A 20276-nucleotide genomic window follows, 5' to 3' on the forward strand; every position below is an offset into this window, starting at 1 on the left:
GCGCTGGAAACCAATTTAACATTTTATATTATCAACAATAGCTCAATTTGATGCAAACATAACTCTGATGGGAAAATGTGCCGTGGTTTCCTTTAGCAGGCAATTGCCGGCTTTTAGATTATTTATTTATAATAATTAGTTTTGTTATTATTGTATGTGATTGTTATTATTGCAAGCCTATTTATTAATCGAAACCATATGTGCAAAACCTGTTTTGTTTATATCTGTTGAGGCATTTTCATTGGCTAAATTAAGTTAGATCTATCTTTTTAATTGTTTACTTTGTATTTAGTTTAAGATATGTCATAAGTAGGTCTGTTGTAAAATAAATAACATAAGCCTATTGCTGTTATTTGTTGGGTACAGTAGGCACTAGCCTTTGTTGGTAATTGCTGCAATATAGCCTGTTCAAACTTTTGTGAACGTTTAAACCAGTTTGCAAGGGTTTTGTTTCATTCTGTTAAGCCATTTTCTTTGGCCAAATGTGTTTGCAGCAATATAGTAGCCCACTCATATTTTCCCTATAAACGATGGTTTGACTTACTTTTGACATTACCCTAATAAAGTTTAGAAACTTTTGTAAAAGTTTCACGGAATCTTTCTGTCTCCTGCTCCTGACTCTCCTGAATCCACAAGCCACCCGTTGTGACAGAATCCCGCACCTCTCATGGAGTCAGCAGGAACTTCAACACCAGCCCCGTCCATAGAGGAGCGGATTGATCAACACTCCACCCTCCTCCACCGTCTGGGTACTGCCATGGACCAGGTACGGGCATGCCTAGAGAGTTGGGACCGAAGCGCTTCCGGTCCCACTAACCAGCCGGTCCAACAGCCGGCACCTCAACCAGCATCTCCAGCAGCCAGTGCCAGCGGGGTTAAACTCTCCCCTCCCAGGGAGTATGATGAAACGGCCGCTGGGTGTAAGGGGTTCTTACTCCAGCTGGAGTTGTACCTAGCGACCGTCCATCCTCCTCCCTCGGAGGAGGAGAGTGTCAGTGTCCTCGTCTCGTGTCTCACGGGTAGAGCCCTGGTATGGGCCAACGCCGTCTGGGACAATACTACATAAGGCTGCATAATATGAAGGAACACATGTTTGAGCAGCTACAAGCACCAGCATCAGTCAGGGCTTGGCTAGTCATTACTGACAAGATTCTTCATTTGTACATGTTATTTAGATTATACCTGGCCTCCATTTAGTTGGCTTCAACATGCACCATTCATATATACATACATACAGGAGTGATGTTGCTCCCTCTGAAGCAACAAAGCTCCTCCACCAGGGCAAGTCGGAGTCCAGGAGAGGGGATAAAAAAAATGTAACGAGGGCCAGCACTGTGTAAAGAGGTGGTGGAGGAGGGGCCGAGCTGAGGTTTCTAATGTCACAGTGAATACTGCATAGGGTCTCTGTTCATTAGATGGTTGGAGAATGTGCCTGTTCTTTGCTAATGGTTAGAACATTGGAGAATGTGCAGACTGGAAATCTTCCCACACCCAGTGCATGTCTGAGATTCTTCTGGCATCCGCTATCAACCTGTCCGGCAATTTCTTTAAAATAGTACAATAAATATGCCTCATGAATAGACAATAACACATACAATATATTTTTGAAATAATATTTAAAAATAAATACAAATAATTTGTGTTCCTTACATCACAATACTTCCTTATCCGTCTTCCTGGTATGGAGTGTCAGAACCCAGACGTCCCAGGTTCATCTTCCTCAACCTTGTCATTAGACATTATAACAGTATTATTACATAGTAAAAGGTGGCTGATGAGATATGTTAATCACGCAACAATGGTGGACTTTAACATAGTCACATACCTGTTGTGGTGCCTGGAACTGGTGATTGGCCATGATTGAACTCCTGGCATATAGTCCCCCAAAAAATTGTATATGAACTTGAGCCAAATCAATATATGATAATCTAATGACAATTCATTATTTTTTTTAATGCAAAATTAAGTTCATAATATTACAGTAGTTGATATTACCAAGCAAACTGTCCATATTTGCACTGGTACCATAAAACTGCTGCTTCAGCAACAATCAAGCATAGAATGACAACGAGTAGAACCCAACAGGCAGCAGAGGTCTCTGTGAGGACAGAGGGGATACAGTTAATATCAGTCTGCATTTACAATTACATATAATTTTGTTTTCCTAGCAACTGCATTTCCATGTAATTTTGTTGCCCTAGCAATCATTATAGCTTTGATATCAACCCTTACCTGCAGAAAGATAAGAGATAATACCAGGTTATAAGACATGTACATATGCAGTAAGAGATGAGTGTGTATCATGACCATCTTAGTGGTTATACAGTAACTTCCTATAGAAAGGGTAATGAGGCCATAAGTCTGATACTAACACATGCAGTGAAAGATAAGTGAGCATCTGGCACAACTTTGTTATCCATGCTACATCACATTAGTCATAACTTCATATATGGGTTTTATGTGTATGCCAGGAATGCCTATATTGTTGCCAGACAAATTTCCATATAGGATAATAAAGAATTAAATCAATCTATCAATCATAGAACAACTATAAGCATATAGTTAAGCAACCAGCATGAATAGTGTGTGTGTGTGTGTGTCTCTCTCTCAGGTGCTTCTCACCAGAGGATGTGTGTACATAGAGGGAGCCAGTTGCTCGTCCGTAGGGGTTGGAGGCCTCACAGACATAGAGACCATTCAGCTCAGAGTTGAGACTGAGGAGGTGCAGTTTGTCTCCCTCTGCTCTCACTGAAGACCCAGGCCATGGCTGGACCACCCTGGGGGAGAGAGAGAGAGGAGGAGAAGGGCTTTGTGTGAGTGTGTGTGAGATCGGCAAAGGCATCATTTCACAGCCAGCATAATATATGAACATACTGAAGCTTCAAGCTAATCTGTTTCATATATTTAAACAAGTTCACCTAACATTTACATTTAAACTGGATTTAACTAGTTTACATAGGAGTGAGTACCTGCTCCAGGTGTAGTTGGGTTGCCATCTGCTACACATAGTAAGAATGTGGCTTTAGAGGCCTCACTAAGGGTAATGTTCAATGACTGAGGTGGATATATATGAGAGAGAGAGAGAGAGAGAGAGAGAGAGAGAGAGAGAGAGAGAGAGAGAGAGAGAGAGAGAGAGAGAGAGAGAGAAATATGAAAGTCTTGTAAAGGTCCATACCACTCTGTGTCTCAGAACTATGTTTAAGCTAAAGACAATAACAGTTGTTACAGGCTAAATCAAAGGGACAGGCATAGCAGTGGACAGGGAAGAAGCCACAGAACAGGTTCCACATTTAGAGTAGGACCTACTATAGACAGACAGAGACAGGTTAGAGGGACTACTAGGCTACAGCCCGTGATGGCAGAGAGAGTCTATACGTACAGTGGATGTTTATAGTGTAGGACAGTGGTAGTAGAATATACTTACAGTGGATGTCTATAATGTAGGACAGTGGTAGTAGAATATACTTACAGTGGATGTTTAAATTGTAGGACAGTGGAAGTAGAATATACTTACAGTGGATGTTTATAGTGTAGGACTGTGGTAGTGGAATATATTTACGGTGTTTTGTAATAATGAGGACCTATTATTGTTTATGTAATATGGTTATGTAGGCTAAGCTATATGTAAAATCATTTTGAATGCAATGCAATTTATTCGAGCAATGGTCTGCAATCATCACTCTTTGATGGAGACTATGCACATCCTGCAATGTAGCCCAAACCTTTTCACAAAAATAAACAACCAGGCTTATATTGGTCAGTAATAATGGAACAAAACATTTGCATCTTTAAATTTAATAGACCACTAACATTTGATGAATGGAAGTTCCCCTGCTGAAATAGCCGAGACATTTGTTTGTTGCCGTTTGTGCTACTGTTGGAAAACACTAATTCAGTAAGCCACAGCAGCTATCGCACAATGGGGTGGATCATGGATGAGACAGTCCAGTCTCCACCCCCCTCGCAGACACCTGGCTTTTCATAGGCTGTGTGCTTCCTCTTTGAAAGCCCGTACCACCATTTACAGGTTATGAAACATACCCATAGGCCTGATTACAAACAAACAAGAAATATGGGACAAAGTTCTTTATTTTATTTAAGAAAAATCATCTCAAATACAACAACAGGCCAGAATCTGTATGGCTTGGGACCCCTCTCTCTGATGAGGCCGTCATTGTAAATAAGAATTTATTCTTAAATGACTTGCCTAGTTAAATAAAGTATTTAAAAAAAATTATCCACTATATATACAAAAGTATGTGGACACCCTTTCAAATGAGTGGATTCAGCTATTTCAGCCACACCCATTGCTGACGTGTATAAAATCGAGCACACAGCCAAACATTGGCAGTAGAATGGTTTTACTGAAGAGCTCAGTGACTTTCAATGTGGCACCGTCATAGGATGCCACCTTTCCAACAAGTCAGTAAGTCACATTTCTGCCCTGCTAGAGCTGTCCCGGTCAACTGTAAGTGTTGTTATTGTGCAAGTCCGCACAGCAATGTTCCAGCACCTAGTGGAAAGCCTTCCCAGAAGAGTGGAGGCTGTTATACCGGCAAAGGGGGGACCCACTCCATATTAATGCCCATGATTTAGGAATGAGATGTTCGACTAGCAGGTGTCCACATACTTTTGTTCATAAACCAGTCTAAACAACAGGTTGTGATAACAAAAAAACAAAACATAAGTTAGCGACCAAACAGCTAGACCTGTTTACAATGTACCACATTTCTGGTGAGCACAAGTGAGACATTTAATATTGCTTAGAAAAGAGATACAGTTGAAGTCGGAAGTTTACATACACCTTAGCCAAATACATTTAAACTCAGTTGTTCACAATTCCTGACATTTAATCCTAGTGAAAATTCCTTGTCTTAGATCAGTTAGGGTCACCACATTATTTTAAGAATGTGAAATGTCAGAATTATACTAGAGAATTATTTATTTCAGCTTTTATTTCTTTCATCACATTCCCAGTGGGTCAGAAGTTTACATACACTCATTTAGTATTTGGTAGCATTGCCTTTAAATTGTTTAACTTGGGTCAAACGTTTCGGGTAGCCTTCCACAAGCTTCCCACAATAAGTTGGGTGAATTCTGGCCCATTCCGCCTGACAGAGCTGGTGTACATGAGTCAGGTTTGTAGGCCTCCTTGCTCGCACACTCTTTTTCTGTTCTGCCCACAACTTTTCTATAGGATTGAAGTCAGGGCTTTGTGATGGCCACTCCAATACCTTGACTTTGTTGTCCTTAAGCCATTTTGCCACAACTTTGGAAGTATGCTTGGGGTAATTGTCCATTTGGAAGGCCCATTTGCGACCAAGCTTTAACTTCCTGACTGATGTCTTGAGATGTTGCTTCAATATGTCCACATAGTTTTCCTGCCTCCTGATGCCATCTATTTTGTGAAGTGCACCAGTCCCTCCTGCAGCAAAGCACCCCCACAACATGATGCTGCCACCCTGTGCTTCACGGTTGGGATGGTGTTCTTCGGCTTGCAAGCGTCCACCCTTTTTCCTCCAAACATAACAATGGTTATTATGGCCAAACAGTTCTATTTTTGTATCATCAGACCATCAGACCAAAAATACAATCTTTGTACCCATGTGCTGTTGAAAACCGTAGTCTGGCTTTTTTTATGGCGGTTTTGGAGCAGTGGCTTCTTTCTTGCTGAGTGGCCTTTCAGGTTATGCCAATATAGGACTCAGCTTTTTGGGGATGCTTTGCTGCCTCAGGGCCTGGCCAATTTGAGTCAACCATGAATTCTATATTGTACCAGAGAATTATTGAGGAGAATGTGACGCCATCTGTCAAAAAGCTGAAGCTGAACCCGAACATGGATCTTGCAACATGACAATGATCCAAAACACAAAAGCAAAGCTACAACAGAATGGCTAAAGAAGAAGAAATGGAGGGTTATGGAATGACCGAGTGAAAGCCCAGATCTCAATCCTATCGAAATGCTGTGTGGGGGGACTTGAAGCGGGCCGCGCATGCAAGAAAGCCCTCGAACATGACACAGTTAAAGCAGTACTGTAAAGAAGAGTGGAACATTTTTCCCCCAGTCTATGTAAGAGACTGATAGACAGTTACAAGAAATGTCTACATTAAGTTATTTCAGCCAAAGAGGGCAACAAGCTATTGAAGCTAGGGGTGTACATATTATTTCTGCACTATGGAATTGCATTTCTGTTGATTTTTGATGAATAAATGATTGCAAATATATAGTCTAAAAAGGCACAGTAGCAGTGCGGTCTGGCTGTATTTTTAAATCTAATACTGAATACGCTGTTTTTTGCAGATCATCATTCTCCCAAGTCGCCCTATAATGTGGCCAAATATGCTCTCGGCTTTCCCAGTTATTCAGGAATGTTTAAGACGCATTCTACCTCCTCTCCAATCCAAGCGGCTATTCCTCATGCACCTAGGACCTAACGCTTCAGTATAGTCTTAATATTTATCATTTAACAAATGTATTACCTTTTATATGTGGCATAAAAACAACCAGTCAATATGTTTAAGTCTGATTAGACTACTTCAAAAGTCTCCTGTAGGCTTGCATACGTTCATCCAAAATATAATTCCAGCATCCTGGTTTGACATTAACCAGGTTTCCATCCAACCTTTTTATGCGAGTAAATCATTTATTTTTTGTGACAAAAGCATCTGTAGGCCTCGAGTAAAAGATGCAATGGAAACCAATTTCACTTTTTTTTTTCTTGGTACATGGGAATTTAAGTTATTAAGTTATTTTTATGTGCGCTACGTATTTACGCATAGACTTTTATCCACAACAAGTCAATTTGATGCAAACGTAACTCTGATGGGAAAATGCGCCATTGATTCCTTTAGCAGGTAATTGCCGGCTTTTGGAAGATAAAAAAAAATATTGTCCAGGAGAGGCTGTCGATCATAACGTACAAGACGAATTTGTGCTTCTGCACCATTGTCTCACTGCCTGATGCTGACGAGAGAGAGTGTGAGATTAGAGCCTTGGCCTTGATTGCGATGGAGGCCTTTTTCATTGAAGTATAACAAAAGTTAGAGTAATATAAATCTTAATATTGCAGTGGACAAAGATTAGAAGAACGTTTGGAGCAGTCAAATGGAGGCTACTGTACAACTTGCTATTCTGGAGGATGCAATTTGTTTTACCATTATTATTGTTGTATAGAAGTGATATTATGTTAGGCCTATTTATTAATCGAAACCAGTTATTTAAATTTGCAAAACCTGTTTTGTTTAATTCTGTTGAGACATTTGTATTGGCTAAATTAAGTTAGATCTGTCTTTGTGTACTCCATATTTAGTTTAAGATGGGTTATAAGTAGGTCTATTATAAAAATAAATAATGTTAACTTATTGTTGCCTTTGTTGGTAATTGCTGCAATATAGCCTGTTCAAAACTTTTGACAAGGTTTAAACCAGTTCGCAAGTGTTTTGTTTCAATCTGTTAGCCATTTTCTTTGGCCAAATTAACCTGTTTAGGATAGGGGGCAGTATTTTCACGGCCGGATAAAAAACGTACCCGATTTAATCTGGTTATTACTCCTGCCCAGAAACTAGAATATGCATATAATTATTTGATTTGGATAGAAAACACCCTAAAGTTTCTAAAACAGTTTGAATGGTGTCTGTGAGTATAACAGAACTCATATGGCAGGCCAAAACCTGAGAAGATTCTATATGGGAAGTGCCCTGTCTGACCATTTCTTGGCCTTCTGTAGCCTCTTTATTGAAAATAGAGGATCTCTGCTGTAACGTGACATTTTCTAAGGCTCCCATAGGCTCTCAGAAGGCGCCAGAACGGGGAAGGATAACTCTGCAGTCCCTGGGCGAAAAACAGTAGGGCTTTTGGAAAGTGGTCGTTCTGAGAACAATGACACTGGCCGCGCGTGCATGTGAAGACTCCATTTTCTATTTTCAGTGTTTGAACGAAAACAACGTCTCCCGGTTGGAATATTATCGCTATTTTACGAGAAAAATTGCATAAAAAATTGATTTTAAACAGCGTATGACATGCTTCGAAGTACGTTAATGGAATATTTAGAAATTTCTTGTCACGATATGCGCCGGCGCGTCACCCTTCGGATAGTGTCTTGAACGCAAGAACAAAACGCAGCTATTTGGATATAACTATGGATTATTTGGAACCAAAACAACATTGGGTGTTGAAGTAGAAGTCCTGGGAGTGTATTCTGACGAAGCAAAGGTAATCCAATTTTTCTTATAGTAAATCTGAGTTTGGTGAGTGCCAAACTTGGTGGGTGTCAAAATAGCTAGCCTGTGATGGCCGGGCTATCTACTCAGAATATTGCAAAATGTGCTTTCACCGAAAATATATTTTAAAATCGGACACCGCGATTGCATAAAGGAGTTCTGTATCTATAATTCTTAAAATAATTGTTATGTTTTTTGTGAACGTTTATCGTGAGTAATTTAGTAAATTCACCGGAAGTTTTCGGTGGGTATGCTAGTTCTGAACGTCACATGCTAATGTAAAAAGCTGATTTTTGATATAAATATGAACTTGATTGAACAAAACATGCATGTATTGTATAACATAATGTCCTAGGAGTGTCATCTGATGAAGATCATCAAAGGTTAGTGCTGCATTTAGCTGTGGTTTTGGTTTTTGTGACATTATATGCTAGCATGAAAAATGGGTGAGTGATTATTTCTGGCTGGGTACTCTCCTGACATAATCTAATGTTTTGCTTTCGTTGTAAAGCCTTTTTGAAATCGGACAATGTGGTTAGATAAAGGAGAGTCTTGTCTTTAAAATGGTGTAAAATAGTCATTTGTTTGAAAAATTGAAGTTTTTGCATTTTTGAGGTGTTTGTAATTTGCGCCACGCTCTATCATTGGATATTGGTGAGGCGTTCCGCTAGCGGAACATCTAGATGTAAGAGGTTTAGTTCCAACTGTAATGCTGTGTTTTCCGCAATGTAAGAATCTCTCTTTCCCTCCCCTGTTTCTTTCTCCTCACATCATGCTCTGTACCTGTCTCTTTCTCCACAGCTCTCTCTTTCTCTTACTGCCAATAAAAATGTTTAAAAAAGTAAAAATCAAAGCAAAATGTGCAATCCCCCTTCAAAATGCTAAATTGTATTTGTATCAAAAATGTGCTGCAAAATTAAAGCAATGAGGACAGATCTCACCAGGTTAGAGAAGCAAAGGGAATCCAGCCTTGTAGAGGTTTCTTCAGACAGCTCAATGTTCATGGACTCAAAACCATCAAAAATATTTTGAAAGGTGAGGAAAGTACACAATAATTATCAATATATACAGTCCTGTCAAAGTATTCAGACCCCTTCACTTTTTCCACATTATGTTACGTTACAGCGTTATTTTAAAATAGATTTAAACATTTGTTTTCCTCAAACTACCACATAATGACAAAGCGAAAACAGGTTTTTAGACATGTTTGCATTTGGCAAGAGTTTAGAAAGTGCAGCTCAGTTTCCACCTCATTTTGTGGACAGTGGACATATAGCCTGACTTCTCTTGAGGGTCAGGTCTGCCTACGGCGGACTCTCTCAATAGCAAGGCTATGCTCGCAGTGTGTACATAGTCGAAGCATTCCTTCATTTTGGGTCAGTCACAGTAGGCAGGTATTCTGCCACTGTGTACTCTCTGTTATGGGGAAAATAGCATTCTAGTTTGCTCTGTGTTTTGTGAATTCCTTCCAATGTGTCAAGTAATTATCTTTTTGTTTTCTCATGATTTGTTTGGGTCTATATGTGTTGCTGTCCTGGGGCTCTGTGGGTTCTGTTTGTGAACAGAGCCCCAGGACTAGCTTGCTTATGGGACTCTTCTCCAGGTTCATCTCTCTGTAGGTGATGGCTTTGTGTTTTATGTTCCTTTTGATGGTGTAGACAGCCCTTCTTGCCTTGTCTCTCAGATCGTTCACAGCTTTGTGAAAGTTACATATGGCGCTGATGTTTAGGCTGAGGTATGTATAGTTTGCTCTAGGGCAACAGCGTCTAGATAGAATTTGTATTGGTGCTCCTGGCAATTGGACCATTTTTGGAACATCATTATTTTTGTATAACTTAGATTTACTGCCAGGGCCCAGGTCTGACAGAATCTGTGCAGAAGATCTAGGTGCTACTGTAGGCCTTCCTTGGTTGGGGACAGAAGCACCAGATCATGAGCAACAAGTAGACTCTTTCTCACCCTCTCTTTCTCTAAGACGACACAAGCACATCCAGTATCAGTTTGACAATCCCTGCCTGCCATTCTTATGCATGGTTCACCGTGTATCTTATCAAAAGCTGTATGTGAAAGTACACACATAAACTAACAAAAATAACAAAACAAAGTATGGTTACCAATAGATCACATGAGAATATAGGCAGACTCTTCAGTTGATCATTTTTATCCCAAATGTAAAGAAAAAAAAATGGGAGGGGGGTGGAGAATATCCATAGGGGGAGCAGCAATGGGGGAGGGGGAGGAAGTGTGGTGGGCAGGAGGGGGACAGGCAGAGCAGAAACTGCCTAGTGGCTATTCAGCAGCCTGATGGTCTGAGGGTAGAAGCTATTAGCCAGTCTGACAGTTTTGGGGGATCAAATTAATTTGGATATTTTGAATGTGAAATTCACTTTGAAATCCAACTCTGAGCATCCAGTAAATCCCTCAGTAATTAAATGCTGAGTGGGTATGTGTTATGTCTCGGAGTTCAATGGCTGTGATGTTTCAGACAAACTCACTTCAAATCAAATCAAAGTGTATTTGTCACGTGCACCTAATACAACAGTAGACCTTACAGTGAAATGCTTACTTACAGGCTCTAACCAATAGTGCGAAAAAAGGAATGTGTGTGTGTGTGTGTGTGTGGGGGGGGGGGGGGGGGGGGGGTAAGTAAAGAAATAAAACAACAGTAAAAAGACATTTGAAAATAACAGTATGTTACGAGAATTTTGTTCTCAATGTTCGTAAACTGAACTTCAATTAAAATACTCAGTCTGCAACCCCGAATTTGTAAGATTCTGGTTGAATAACACAGACAGAGTCACAGCTTACAATAGTCAAAAATGTTTATTCACGAGGGCGCTCTGAAGTCCATTGTACAGAGACATCATTTTTATAGTTCAATCCTTCCTTACGCACACACATACACACAAACATTAAGGCCGCTGATCTCTTAACCCTGTAGATCATTACCCAGCCGACAGTTTCATTCCTCTGAGATTAGGGAAACCTTGAGGGGTACTCCCTCCCATATCATAAACACTCAGAGTTCTAGCTAGGTCAGGTCAACCACAGTTTAACAGTTCTTGGTGTTTACTTAAGTAGAAGTCCTGGGAGTGCATTCTGACGAAGAACAGCAAAGGTTATCCAATTTTTCTTATAGTAAATCTGAGTTTGGTGAGTACCAAACTTGGTGGGTGTCAAATTAGCTAGCCTGTGATGGCCGGGCTATCTACTCAGAATATTGCAAAATGTGCTTTCACCGAAAATATATTTTAAGGGATTTATATGTTTGAATGTAATGATTAAATAATTCTACCCTGAAACTTAACTAGTAGGGATATGGTCTATATAGCATGTAGAATGAGTAACTAAAGGGTTAAGCATAAATCGAACAAGGTTGGACTGGGAACGAGAAGAATGTGTCTGTGTGTTTAACCTCTCTGGCGCATGTGGGACGAACTCGTCCCACCTACGTAACAGCCACTGAAATCCAGTGGCGCGATTTTTGAATCGTTAGAAATACTATTACTTCAATTTCTCAAACATATGACTATTTTACAGCTATTTAAAGACAAGAATCTCGTTAATCTAACCCCACTGTCCGATTTCAAAAAGGCTTTACAACGAAAGCAAAACATTAGATTATGTCAGCAGAGTGCCCAGCCAGAAATAATCAGACACCCATTTTTCAAGCTAGCATATCATGTCACATAAACCCAAACCACAGCTAAATGCAGCACTAACCTTTTATGATCTTCATCAGATGACACACCTAGGACATTGTGTTATACAATACATGCATGTCTGTTCAATCAAGTTCATATTTATATCAAAAAACAGCTTTTTACATTAGCATGTGACGTTCAGAAAAAGCATTACCCCCGCAAACTTCCGGGGAATTTACTAACAGTTTGCTAAATTACTCACGATAAACGTTCACAAAAAGCATAACAATTATTTTAAGAATTATAGATACATTACTCCTCTATGCACTCGATATGTCCGATTTTAAAATAGCTTTTCGGATGAAGCACATTTTGCAATAATCTAAGTACATAGCCCGGCATCACAGGGCTAGCTATTTAGACACACACCCAGGTCAGCCTCCACCAAAATCACATTTCCTATAAGAAAAATGTTCTTACCTTGCTTATTCTTCGTCAGAATACACTGCCAGGACTTCTACTTCAATAACACATGTTGGTTTGGTCCCAAATAATCCATCGTTATATCCAAACAGCGACGTTTTGTTCGTGAGTTCTAGACACTATCAGAATGCTACATCACGGTCTCGAGCATGGCGCATTGGCGTGACAAAAAATGTCTAAATATTCCATTACCGTACTTCGAAGCATGTCAACCGCTGTTTAAAACCAATTTTTATGCCATTTATCTCGTAGAAAAGTGATAATATTCCGACCGGGAATATGCATTGAGCCTAAACAGCCGAATAAAATTTCTCCTCAGGAGCGAATCGTGCACGCGCCTCATTCAAAGGTCCTCTGAGTCGCCACTTACCAAAGGCGATAATGTGTTTCAGCCTGAGGCTGCCTCGTAAACCTTCAGGTATTTCCCGGGTTCTGAGAGCCTATCGGAGCCCTGGGAATTGTCACGTTACAGCTAAGATCCTTACTTTTCAATAAACAGATGCAAGACGCACGACTCCTTGTCAGACAGGGTACTTCCTGCTTGAAACATTGTCAGGTTTTTGCCTGCCATAGGAGTTCTGTTATACTCACAGACACAATTCAAACAGTTTTAGAAAATTCAGAGTGTTTTCTATCCAAACCTGAACAATAATATGCATATTCTCACTTCTGAGTTGGTGTAGGAGGCAGTTAAAAATGGGCACATATTTTTTCCAAAATTCTCAATACTGCACCCTATCCCAAACAGGTTAAACAACAAATGTTGGTTTGGTTCCAAATAATCCATAGTTATATCCAAATAGCGGCGTTTTGTTCGTGCGTTCAAGACACTATCCGAAGGGTAACGAAGGGTGACGTGCCCGGCGCGTTTCGTGACAAAAAATTCCAAAATATTCCATTACCGTACTTCGAAGCATGTCAAAAGCTGTTTAAAATCAATTTTTATGCAATTTTTCTCGTAAAATAGCGACAATATTCCGACCGGGAGAAGTTGTTTTCGTTCAAAGACTCAAAGAAGAAAATGGACTCTTCACATGAATGCGCGCGCCCGTCTCATTGTTCTCAGATCGACCACTTACCAAATGCGCTACTGTTTTTCAGCCAGTAACTGCAGTCATCATTCAACGTTCTGGCACCTTCTGAGAGCCTATGGGAGCCTTAGAAAATGTCACGTTACAGCAGAGATCCTTTGTTTTGGATAGAGATGTCAAAGTAGGCCAAGAAATGGTCAGAGAGGGCGCTTCCTGTTTAGAATCTTCTCAGGTTTTGGCCTGCCATATGAGTTCTGTTATACTCACAGACACCATTCAAACAGTTTTAGAAAATGTAGGGTGTTTTCTATCCAAATCAAACAATTATATGCATATTCTAGTTACTGGGCAGGAGTAGTAACCAGATTAAATCGGGTACGTTTTTTATTTGGCTGTGCAAATACTGCCCCCTATCCCCAACAGGTTAAAATCGGACACCGTGATTGCATAAAGGAGTTCTGTATCTATAATTCTTAAAATAATTGTTATGTTTTTTGTGAACGTTTATCGTGAGTAATTTAGTAAATTCACTGGAAGTGTTCGGTGGGAATGCTAGTCACATGCTAGTCACATGCTAATGTAAAAAGCTGGTTTTTGATATAAATGTGAACTTGATTGAACAAAACATGCATGTATTGTATAACATAATGTCCTAGCAGTGTCATCTGATGAAGATCATCAAAGGTTAGTGCTGCATTTAGCTGTGGTTTTGTTTTTTGTGACATTATATGCTAGCTTGAAAAATGGGTGTCTGATTATTTCTGGCTGGGTACTCTGCTGACATAATCTAATGTTTTGCTTTCGCTGTAAAGCCTTTTTGAAATCGGATAGTGTGGTTAGATTAACGAGAGTCTTGTCTTTAAAATGCTGTAAAATAGTCATATGTTTGAAAAATTGAAGTTTTCGGATTTTAGAGGAGTTTGTATTTCGCGCCACGCCCATCATTGGATATTGGAGCAGGTGTTACGCTAGCGGAACGTCTAGATGTAAGAGGTTAAAGTGACTATGCATATATGATGAACAGTGAGTAGCAGCAGCGTAAAAAGAGGGGTTGGCAGGTGGTGGGACACAATGCAGGTAGCCCGGTTAGCCAATGTGCGGGAGCACTGGTTGGTCGGGCCAATTGAGGTAGTATGTACATGAATGTATAGTTAAAGTGACTATGCATATAAGATAAACAGAGAGTAGCAGTAGCATAAAAGAGGGGTTGGGGGGCACATCAGGAGTCTTATGGCATGGGGGTAAAAACCTTTTTGTCCTAGACTTGGCACTCCGGTACCGCTTGCCATGCAGTAGTAGAGAGAACAGTCTATGACTGGGGTGGCTGGGGTCTTTGACAATTTTTAGGGCCTTCCTCTGACACCGCCTGGTGTAGAGGTCCTGGATGGCAGGCAGCTTAGTCCCAGTGATGTACTGGGCCGTACGCACTACCCTCTGAAGTGCCTTGCGGTCGGAGGCCGAGCAATTGCCGTACCAGGCAGTGATGCAACCGGTCAGGATGCTCTCGATGTTGCAGCTGTAGAACCTTTTGAGGATCTCAGGACCCATGCCAAATCTTTTTAGTTTCCTGAGGGGGAATAGGCTTTGTCGTGCCCTCTTCATGACTGTCTTGGTGTGTTTGGACCATTCTAGTTTGTTGTTGATGTGGACACCAAGAAACTTGAAGCTCTCAACCTGCTCCACTACAGCCCCGTCGATGAGAATGGGGGCGTGCTCGGTGCTCCTTTTCCTGTAGTCCACAATCATCTCCTTAGTCTTGGTTACGTTGAGGGATAGGTTGTTATTCTGGCACCACCCTGCCAGGTCTCTGACCTCCTCCCTACAGGCTGTCTCGTCATTGTCGGTGATCAGGCCTACCACTGTTGTCGTCTGCAGACTTAATGATGGTGTTGGAGTCGTGCCTGGCCATGCAGTCGTGGGTGAACAGGGAGTACAGGAGGGGACTGAGCACGCACCCCTGGGGAGCTCCAGTGTTGAGGATCAGCGTGGCAGATGTGTTGCTACCTACCCTCACCACCTGGGGACGGCCTGTCAGGAAGTCCAGGATCCAGTTGCAGAGGGAGGTGTTTAGTCCCAGGTTCTTTGGCTTAGTGATGAGCTTTGAGGGTACTATGGTGTTGAACGCTGAGCTGTAGTCAATGAATAGCATTCTCACATAGGTGTTCCTTTTGTCCAAGTGGGAAAGGGCAGTGTGTAGAGCAATAGAGAATGCATCATCTGTGGATCTGTTTGGGCGGTATGCAAATTGTAGTGGGTCTAGAGTTTCTGGGATAATGGTGTTGATGTGAGCCATTACCAGCCTTTCAAAGCACTTCATGGCTACGGACGTGAGTGCTTCGGGTCTGTAGTCATTTAGGCAGGTTGCCTTTGTGTTCTTGGGCACAGGGACTGTGGTGGTCTGCTTGAAACATGTTGGTATTACAGACTCAATCAGGGACATGTTGAAAATGTCAGTGAAGACACCTGCCAGTTGGTCAGCACATGCCCGGAGCACACGTCCTGGTAATCCGTCTGTCCCTGCAGCCTTGTGTATGTTGACTTGTTTAAAGGTCTTACTCACGTCGGCTACGGAGAGCGTGATCACACAGTCATCCGGAACAACTGATGCTCACATGCATGCCTCGGTGTTGCTTGCCTCGAAGCGAGCATAGAAGTGATTTAGCTCGTCTGGTAGGCTCGTGTCACTGGGCAGCTCGTGGCTGTGCTTCCCTTTGTAGTCTGTAATAGTTTTCAAGCCCTGCCACATCCGACGAGCGTCGGAGCCAGTGTAGTATGATTCAATCTTGCCCTGTATTGTCGCTTTTCCTGTTTGATGGTTCGTCGCAGGGCATAGCGGGATTTCTTGTAAGCTTGTAAGTCCTGCACCTTGAAAGCGGCAGCTCTACCCTTTAGCTCAGTGCGAATGTTGCCTGTAATCCATGACTCCTGGTTGGGGTATGTACGTACAGTCACTGTGGGAACGACGTCATCGATGCACTTATTGATAAAGCCAGTGACTGATGTGATGTATTCCTCAATGTCATCGGAAGAATCCCGGAACATGTTCCAGTCTGTGATGGGTTTTTCACGCTCAACAGTTTCCCATTTGTTCCAAGAATGGTCCACTACCCAAAAGACATCCAGACAACTTGACACAACTGTGGGAAGCATTGGAGTCAACATGCACTCTAAAATTAGGGGTTCAACAAGGGTTCTAGCAAGATCCTCAAAGTTCTTCAAAAGAGCCTTAATTAAGGTTCTTGGCACTGAAAATGCTCCCCAAAGTTTCTTTCAAGAACCCAATAGGAGGTGGGGTTCATAGAGGAACCTACTTAGTTAATGGTGGTTATTGCAGGAAACTAACTGCCCAACTGAAACATTTTGATTTGAAAGAACAGCAGGTGCAGTCACTTAACTGAAAAATGTAAAGATCTCCTCAATTTAAGGTAAGGTTGGTCCCTTGTATAATCTAAATTTATATTGTTTCATGATACCATCTATCTTTTCATATTTGTGTCAATCTTTGTAAAAAAGGAAATGGACACAATTCAATGGATATCAATCAACAGAGGTAAGAACATGTAGGCTATAAGAATATGTTGAAGGCTAGCTGTATTGTGTGCAGATGACTGAACTGCTCACTTTTATGTCTGTGTCTGCACGTATACAAACAAGGAGGCATGCAAAGGCATGTCAATTGGTATGTTATGCAGATCACATTTACTATCCTCCTCCCTTACCTCTTCAATGAATATCCCATAGGTCTCTACATTATCGACAAGGTATGTGTATGAAAACCATTATCAAAACGGTTGTTTTCATTCACATTCACCACAAGAACAAAGGTATGCATTCTGTTGTGTCCAACTTTGATGTAATGTCCTTAAAACAAGTCAAAATGAGGCTAAGTACAGTGCCTTGCGAAAGTATTCAGCCCCCTTGAACTTTTCGACCTTTTGCCACATTTCCGGCTTCAAACATAAAGATATAAAACTGTATTTTTTTGTGAAGAATCAACAACAAGTGGGACACAATTATGAAGTGGAACGAAATTTATTGGATATTTCAAACTTTTTTAACAAATAAAAAACTGAAAAATTGGCCATTCAAAATTATTCAGCCCCCTTAAGTTAATACTTTGTAGCGCCACCTTTTACTGCGATTACAACAGTAAGTCGCTTGGGGTATGTCTCTATCAGTTTTGCACATCGAGAGACTGACATTTTTGCCCATTCCTCCTTGCAAAACAGCTCGAGCTCAGTGAGGTTGGATGGAGAGCGTTTGTGAACAGCAGTTTTCAGTTCTTTCTACAGATTATCGATTGGATTCAGGTCTGGACTTTGACTTGGCCATTCTAACACCTGGATATGTTTATTTGTGAACCATTCCATTGTAGATTTTGCTTTATGTTTTGGATCATTGTCTTGTTGGAAGACAAATCTCCGTCCCAGTCTCAGGTCTTTTGCAGACTCCATCAGGTTTTCTTCCAGAATGGTCCTGTATTTGGCTCCATCCATCTTCCCATCAATTTTAACCATCTTCCCTGCCCCTGCTGAAGAAAAGCAGGCCCAAACCATGATGCTGCCACCACCATGTTTGACAGTGGGGATGATGTGTTCAGGGTGATGAGCTGTGTTGCTTTTACGCCAAACATAACGTTTTGCATTGTTGCCAAAAAGTTCGATTTTGGTTTCATCTGACCAGAGCACCTTCTTCCACATGTTTGGTGTGTCTCCCAGGTGGCTAGTGGCAAACTTTAAACAACACTTTTTATGGATATCTTTAAGTGGCTTTCGTCTTGCCACTTCCATAAAGGCCAGATTTGTGCAGTATACAACTGATTGTTGTCCTATGGACAGAGTCTCCCACCTCAGCTGTAGATCTCTGCAGTTCATCCAGAGTGATCATGGGCCTCTTGGCTGCATCTCTGATCGGTCTTCTCCTTGTATGAGCTGAAAGTTTAGAGGGACGGCCGGGTCTTCGTAGATTTGCAGTGGTCTGATACTCCTTCCATTTCAATATTATCGCTTGCACAGTGCTCCTTGAGATGTTTAAAGCTTGGGAAATCTTTTTGTATCCAAATCCGGCTTTAAACTTCTCCACAACAGTATCTCGGACCTGCCTGGTGTGTTCTTTGTTCTTCATGATGCTGTCTGCTCTTTAAACGGACCTCTGAGACTATCACAGAGCAGGTGCATTTATACGGAGACTTGATTACACACAGGTGGATTCTATTTATCATCATTAGTCATTTAGGTCAACATTGGATCATTCAGAGATCCTCACTGAACTTCTGGAGAGAGTTTGCTGCACTGAAAGTAAAGGGGCTGAATAATTTTGCACGCCCAATTTTTTATTTGTTAAAAAAGTTTGAAATATCCAATAAATTTCGTTCCACTTCGTGATTGTGTCCCACTTGTTGTTGATTCTTCTCAAAAAAATTACAGTTTTATATCTTTATGTTTGAAGCCTGAAATGTGGCAAAAGGTCGAAAAGTTCAAGGGGGCTGAATACTTTCACAAGGCACTGTAGTGTGTGTGGCCTCCACGTGCCTGTATGACCTCCCTACAACACCTGGGCATGCTCCTGATGAGGTGGTGGATGGTCTCCTGAGGGATCTCCTCCCAGACCTGGACTAAAGCATCCGCCAACTCCTGGACAGTCTGTGGTGCAACGTGGCATTGGTGGATGGAGCGAGACATGATGTCCCAGATGTGCTCAATTGGATTCAGGTCTGGGGAATGGGCGGGCCAGTCCATAGCATCAATGCCTTCCTCTTGCAGGAACTGCTGACACACTCCAGCCACATGAGGTCTAGCATTGTCTTGCATTAGGAGGAACCCAGGGCCAACCGCACCAGCATATGGTCTCACAAGGGGTCTGAGGATCTCATCTCGGTACCTAATGGCAGTCAGGCTACCTCTGGCGAGCACATGGAGGGCTGTGTGGCCCCCCAAAGAAATGCCACCCCACACCATGACTGACCCACCGCCAAACCGGTCATGCTGGAGGATGTTGCAGGCAGCAGAACGTTCTCCACGGCGTCTCCAGACTTTGTCATGTCTGTCACATGTGCTCAGTGTGAACCTGCTTTCATCTGTGAAGAGCACAGGGCGCCAGTGGGGAATTTGTCAATCTTGGTGTTCTCTGGCAAATGCCAAACGTCCTGCACGTCCCACCTGTGGACGTCGGGCCCTCATACCACCCTCATGGAGTTTGTTTCTGACCGTTTGAGCAGACACATGCACATTTGTGGCCTGCTGGAGGTCATTTTGCAGGGCTCTGGCAGTGCTCCTCCTGCTCCTCCTTGCACAAAGGCGGAGATAGCGGTCCTGCTGCTGGGTTGTTGCCCTCCTACGGCCTCCTCCACGTCTCCTGATGTACTGGCCTGTCTCCTGGTAGCGCCTCCATGCTCTGGACACTACGCTGACAGACACAGCAAACCTTCTTGCCACAGCTCGCATTGATGTGCCATCCTGGATGAGCTGCACTACCCGAGCCACTTGTGTGGGTTGTAGACTCCGTCTCATGCTACCACTAGAGTGAAAGCACCGCCAGCATTCAAAAGTGACCAAAACATCAGCCAGGAAGCATAGGAACTGAGAAGTGGTCTGTGGTCACCACCTGCAGAACCACTCCTTTATTAGGGGTGTCTTGCTAATTGCCTATAATTTTCACCTGTTGTCTATTCCATTTGCACAACAGCATGTGAAATTTATTGTCAATCATTGTTGCTTCCTAAATGGACAGTTTGATTTCACAGAAGTGTGATTGACTTGGAGTTACATTGTGTTGTTTAAGTGTTCTTTTTATTTTTTTGAGCAGTGTATAAAAACACCCAAAAAAACAAACCTAAGATTATATTAGGCCACTGTACTTCTTGAGAATGAATACTCAAGACTGTCCTGAAATAAAATAC

General features: G+C 41.8%; 1 protein-coding gene and 1 long non-coding RNA gene across 4 annotated transcripts in view; both read right to left on the bottom strand.

Moving 5' to 3' along the window:
- Window positions 1-1157: 1157 nt before the first annotated feature.
- Window positions 1158-20276, bottom strand: part of LOC115161157 (nectin-3-like) — a 47260-nt gene continuing 28141 nt past the window's right edge. Inside the window, exons 8-10 of one of the 2 annotated variants that reach the window (XM_029711930.1) lie at window positions 1826-1868; window positions 1651-1725; window positions 1158-1545 (exon numbers count right to left, since the gene is read on the bottom strand). In XM_029711930.1, coding sequence (XP_029567790.1) covers window positions 1690-1725; window positions 1826-1868 — 79 coding nt within the window. In that variant the 3' untranslated portion in view covers window positions 1158-1545; window positions 1651-1689. The other variant, XM_029711929.1, reaches the window with a different exon arrangement.
- LOC115161176 (uncharacterized) lies at window positions 1922-3960 on the bottom strand. Of its 2 annotated transcripts, none has more exons than XR_003869199.1 (3): window positions 3811-3960; window positions 2623-2777; window positions 1922-2098 (listed from the first exon to the last, which is right to left on the bottom strand). It is a non-coding gene; the product is annotated as an uncharacterized LOC115161176 (long non-coding RNA). The 2 variants fall into 2 exon arrangements; XR_003869198.1 differs by lacking the exon at window positions 3811-3960 and adding an exon at window positions 2970-3053.

Source organism: Salmo trutta, chromosome 24 (genome assembly GCF_901001165.1).
Source record: "Salmo trutta chromosome 24, fSalTru1.1, whole genome shotgun sequence".
Classification (NCBI taxonomy): Eukaryota; Metazoa; Chordata; class Actinopteri; order Salmoniformes; family Salmonidae; genus Salmo; species Salmo trutta.